This window comes from Nannospalax galili, unplaced genomic scaffold (assembly GCF_000622305.1).
Source record: "Nannospalax galili isolate Female #2095 unplaced genomic scaffold, S.galili_v1.0 scaffold1744, whole genome shotgun sequence".
In the NCBI taxonomy this organism is placed as follows: Eukaryota; Metazoa; Chordata; class Mammalia; order Rodentia; family Spalacidae; genus Nannospalax; species Nannospalax galili.
Window position 1 is genome coordinate 72,688 of NW_008351359.1, and position 5,749 is coordinate 78,436.

The 5,749-nt window shown below is 46.5% G+C and overlaps 1 protein-coding gene across 1 annotated transcript in view; it reads left to right on the plus strand.

Annotated features, from left to right (window-relative positions):
* Cenpn (centromere protein N) overlaps window positions 1-2,377 on the plus strand; it is a 28,816-nt gene extending 26,439 nt beyond the window's left edge. Inside the window, exons 10-11 of the mRNA XM_008848262.2 lie at window positions 1,286-1,412; window positions 1,649-2,377. Of these exons, the coding sequence (XP_008846484.1) occupies window positions 1,286-1,412; window positions 1,649-1,731 (210 nt within the window). The 3' untranslated portion in view covers window positions 1,732-2,377. The remainder of the gene's footprint in view (window positions 1-1,285; window positions 1,413-1,648) is intronic.
* The last annotated feature ends 3,372 nt before the right edge of the window (window positions 2,378-5,749 follow it).

The following is a 5,749-nucleotide window of genomic DNA, read 5'->3' on the forward strand; positions in this document are numbered from 1 at the left end:
TTGGGAGGCACAGGCAGAAAGATCGCTCCAAGTTCAAGGCCAGCTGGTTTGCAAAGGGAGTTCTAGGCTAAAGGCTACATAACGGGACACTTTCAAAAGGAAACTGAGCGTCTAAGCATCACAAACTGCAGTTCTTGGGTATTTGATAACACTGATTGGTTAAGCACATGTTTTAGGGCTGGGGCTATAGCTCAGAGACAGAGCACTTACCTGGCATGCACCCTGAGTCCAACCCCCGGCACCTCAGAATATAAAAACAAGCATATCAAACCTAATGTTAGCTTGGCACAGTGGCACACGCCTATAATATCAACACTGAGGAGGCTGAGTTTAGAGAGCCACAACTTCAAGGCCAGCCTGGTTTACGTAGTGAGACCCTGTCTAAAATAAGAAAATTAGGTATACTCAAGGTTCAGATTTTTTTTAGAGGCCATTCAAGTTTCTTTTTGTTACATACTGAAATATTTACAGATAAAATACTGTTTTAGATTTGCACCAAAATAGTCCAGTGGGGTATGGGGAGCTGGGAAGGGGAGGTGGGTAACAGATGAAACCAGACCCCTTGGCTCAGCTGGGTGACAGGCATGTGGGAACCATGGTGTGCCCCTTCTGTATAATCTGGCTGTGGTGGGAAGGGTTCTTTGGAGGGTGGCTATTGAGATAGTGACTGTGCAGCTTAGGCTAGCCTCAGACTTGCAGTCCTCCTTGGCTAAGCCTCCCAAGAGCTTTGTGTTCCTAAGCTTGGCGCGATCTTTCTGCCTGTGCCTCCCAAGTGCTCAGTCTCTCTTTTTTGGGGGGGGTAGGGGGGCATGTGCTTCTGTGTTGACTTCCAGGTTTTAATCTTCTCTAGTAAGAAATTTAAAAGAAACTGTAATAGTGGCTTGAGAGAGAGTAACCATTCTTACGTTGAAGTGACATACAAAAGATAGCATTAATTTCCATCAGGGGCAGCCTGTGCCTGCAGCCTCTCTTGGCACTTTGGGTTGGGTGCCTTTACTGTACCAGAGGCCTTGTGTGTTTGCAGTTAGCAAGTTAAATGGTCTCTGGCTGCATTAATCCCTGTATTTCTGCTGCTGCTTCTTTTTTTAAAATTGAATTTCTGTGATTTTCATACAGTATAACTTGATGGTACTCAGATCCCCTCCCCTAGCCATACCTCCCCTGTTGCCCCCTCCCCCAATTTCCTTCTATTTCTTGATGGGGTGTAAATCTGTATAATCTGTCCATCATCTTTAACCAGCCCAGCTGCTACATGACCATCATTTATAAATTCTGTTGTTGGCAGCTGGAAACAAAGTTCAAAAGTGACTTAAATGGGAGCATCTTGGCAGACCGGGAAGAGCCCCTCCGGTGTCTTGTGAAGTTTTCCAGCCCACATCTTCTGGAAGCATTGAAGTCCTTAGCACCAGCAGGTGAATGGTCAGCTTATTTTACAAGCCAGACAAATATTAACAAGGAGCTGCATTCTGTGCTCTGTAGATGACTAATGAATTGCTCTGCGCTTTCCCAGCTCTCCATTTTGCTGTCTCATCATGCTGTTTGGCTTCTGCACTTTAGTAGGGGTACCCTGGCGATTGTTGACTGCCCTGGCAATTGTTGACTGCCCAGATCATTGGCCCTGTGATGATTCTTTCCATTTTTATTTCAGGAGTAGCAGACGCACCTCTCTCTCCACTGCTCACCTGCATACCCAGCAAGAAAATGAACTATTTCAAAATTAGAGATAAATGAGGCGCATGTGGCTTTGCCAACATTGTAAATGCGTTTGGTTATGGGCTCACTGGATGCTTCTGCTTATAAGCCTGTCGTTTAGGAATGAATCCTTGGCATTGGAGATGAGAATTTTTAATGTAGCTGTTGAGACTGAGTCTTTCCTTCTCCCTGTGTGCTTCATCTCCTTTTTCCGCTACAGCATTTGTGGACATTTGAGGTGTGAACAGGGTGATGTGTCTACAAGGCTCCAGATTGAGCTGGAGTACCAGAACATTGTGAGCGTTCAAGGGCATGGCACAGTGGTTGGACCTCATGGCATCACAACTCATGTTTTTTATCCCACTCCTGCCTCACCCCAGGCTCAAGAAGTCCAGTTCCCACCACTGGTTTCTGTGGACTTTCTGTTAAGCCTCAGATCACAGAAAGGAGCACCAAGAAACCATGCCCAACCCAAAACTTCGGGAAAAATAAAACTAAAATCAGCCCCTTCAGAGGAGAGGGCTGGCTGCCTTGAGCTACTACAGGTCGAGAAGCTGATGGTTCACTTATAAAGTAGTTTCGTTGTAGTAAATATGCTTTTCACAGCCCCTTTTATCATACATATAACACTGAACTGAGCATCCCATTTATACTGATTTGTGAATAAAGGTATTGGAAAAGCTGATGTATCAGTTACTTTTGATTAAAATTAAACAGACAGAATAGAACATATACAGTCAGAAAATGAACTGAAGAGCACTTTTAATGTGATTTTATAATGTCCACAGGCTGTAAGACACCTAACATGAAAAACTGTTTTGGATTGAATCTGATTTGGAAGTGTCGGGCACTTCTGTCCTCCTGCAGTAATGCTCGCTCCCCTTGAGCACCTCCATGATTGGGCACACAGTGAGGAGGCATTCTGCCCTCCTGGTGCCTAGGCTCATGGGACCTGCAGAGGCTCCTCAGCTTCCTGGGATACCCTTCCACACTGTCTGGTTTCATAGCTCCCACATGACTGACAGGAGTAAGGGTCTGGAGTCTGAACAGGAAGGACTCGTATGCCTGGCTGGACTACATCCCATGGACCTCCCAGAGTCAGACTCTTGCTTAAGAAAATGAGAGGCCTGGGAGCTCGGCAGTCTTACCTATTATGTACTTGGTGGGCACCTAAAATGCATCTTGGGAACAGATGCTGCAGTCAGTGCAAAGCCAAAGACTTCTGTAGTCAAAAGAACTAACAGTCAAGTATCCAAAAATAATAGCTGTTCACTGAGCACTTGTATGTGTAAACACTGTGCTAAATGTTTCATAATCACTGAACACTTGGATGTGGTAAACACTGCTAAGTGTCTCATACACAGTGTCTTCCTGCTCCTATCAGCCCGACAGCATTGAGATCTTTGTGAGGGTGTGCAGTGTTTGAGACAGTCTCACAAAGCCCAGGCTGGCCTTGAACCTGTGGCAGTCTTGCCTCTGAAGAAGTCAATTTCAGGGGCTGGAGAGATGGCTCAGCGGTTAAGAGCACTGACTGCTCTTACAGAGGACCCGGGTTCAATTCCCAGCACCCACATGACGGCTATGAACCATCCTTAACTCCAGTTCCAGGGGAATCCAACTCCCTCTTCTGACCTCTGCGGCATTGTACAACACGGGTGCACTCACATGCAGGCAATACACTCATACACATAAAAATAAAAATTTTTTTTTTTAATTTCAGAATGTGATGGACTCAACTCACCATCATGATTTGGGTGTGGAGGAGGGGGCCATAAGCAAAAAAAAGCAGGTAATTTGTAGAAGCTGGGAAAGGCAAGAAAGGGAATCTCCTTGAGAGAAAGAACCAGCCCTGTGGACACCTGGATTTTAGATTTCTCACCTCTAGAGATGTAAGATGATTTCTTTGTCTCACAGGGCTAGAAGTGGGGCTCATTTGGTAGTGTACTTCCCTAGTATGCAGGGGGCCCCAGGTTCAGTCTCCAACACCACAAACCAGGCATGATAAGATCCCAGCACTAGGGAGGTGGAGCAAGAGAATCCAGCATTGAGGGCCATCCTTGACTAAATAGGGAGTTTGAGACCATCCTGGGCTACAAGAGATCCTGGAAAAAATACTAAATTTATCTCTTTTTCTTTTCAGCGCTACATATAAAACCCAGGACCCTAAGCACACTAGGTAAATGTTCCACAATACAAAACTAGTTCAGTTCTTAATATTTAAAATTTGGAAACTGTGTGTACCTGTGAACCAGTGAGTTAGGGTTAATTGCAAGAGCATGGGCATCTTACCAGTGGCTACACCACTGGTGAAAACATCTCTCCTTCCCCCCAGTAACCACTAAGCCTCCAGATCCCTCAGAGAGGGGTGGAGCCTTGTGAGCCCCTCCCCCTTAATTTGCAGATTTTTCACACAAAGTCTAGCAGAAGCAGCCCCATTTTTTAGAGGATGTATTTGCAATTTTCCATCATCTCCTTTATCGGCCCCTGGAGGTCTATGGCAGTTCACACAACCTGTTTGGTCTCTAGGTATTTTAGTTTTGAACCATGCACGAAGCTACACAGTCTCCCAAATAGTAATGGAATCTCAATAATTAAAATACAATATGTGGGCTGGGCGTGGTGGCACACGCCTTTAATCCCAGAACTTGGGAGGCAGAGGCAGGCAGATCTCTGTGAGTTAAAGGCCAGCCTGGTCTACATAGTGAGTTCCAGGACAGCTGGGGCTACAGGGAGACCCTGCCTCAAAAAGACCAAAACACAAATCACACACACACACACACACACACACACACACACACACAATATGCAGTCTGGAGAGATGGCTCAGTGGTTAAGAGTACTTAGTACTTACTGCTCTGCCAGAAGATGTAGGTTTAGTTTCTAACGCACACACTCACGCACACACACACACATACAATATGCAGTCTGGAGAGATGGCTCAGTGGTTAGAGTACTTAGTACTTACTGCTCTGCCAGAAGATGTAGGTTTAGTTTCTAACACCCACGTGGTGGCTAACAGCCAACATTAACTCCAGTTCTAGATGATCTGACAGACATCCTCTTCTGGCCTCCTTAAGCACTGTAGACATGGGTGCACTTAAATTCATGCAGGCACTTAAAATACAATAATAATAAAAAGAAAAACAATATGAACTTCCTAAAAGGATTAACCATGGCTATTTCAGCAACTCTTCCACAGCATGACCCTAGGGCAAGTTACTTTCTCTAAGTCGGAATTTCCTTTTTCTGCACAAGGGAGATGCCAGTGCATACCAGTTACCTTTATGTAAAGTAAGCCCTCAATGACAGATAGAGGAAATTTGTGCTGTTACCTCTCCTGACATTGAGCAATCTTTAAGAGTTAAAGCCAAGGGGCTGGTGAAATGCTCTTGCATGATGCCTCATGACCTGAGTTCTAGCCCCAGGACCCACATACTAGGAGAAAACTGGCTCTCACAAGTTGTCCTCTGGCCTCCACATGTACCCACACGCATGCACACGCATATGAAAATGCTTTTAAAGTTCTTTAACACCTAACGTATCTGGAGAGATGATTCATCAGTTAAGAGCACTGACTGCTCTTGCAGAGGACATGAGTTTGAATCCCAGCACCCACTTGGTAGCTAAAAACCATCCCTAACTCCATTTCCAGGAGATCCGATGCCCTCTTCTGACCTCTGCAGGCACTGCACGACACGGATGCACATATATGCACGCAGGCAATACACTCATACACAAAATAGAAATAACAAATAAAATATTTTTTTAAAAGATCTTTAAAACTTAAAGCTATGTAGGCAAAAAATGAGGGGTGGGCACAGCCAGCCCCTTCACCGCTCGGGAAGCCTGGCCTCCGGGGCCGCGGCAGCCTCCCGGGGCGGCTATACATCCCAGACGCGCTCGCCCGGCGGCAGGGGGTGCTGCGGCGGCTGCCCGGCCGGATGCTAATGAGCCCGGAGGCCCCGCCCCCTGCCGGAAGTGGCTGCGGCGGGGGCGGGCCTAGCGAGAGGGGCCTGGCGGCCGTGCGGGAGCCATGGCGGCCACGGAGGCGGCGGCG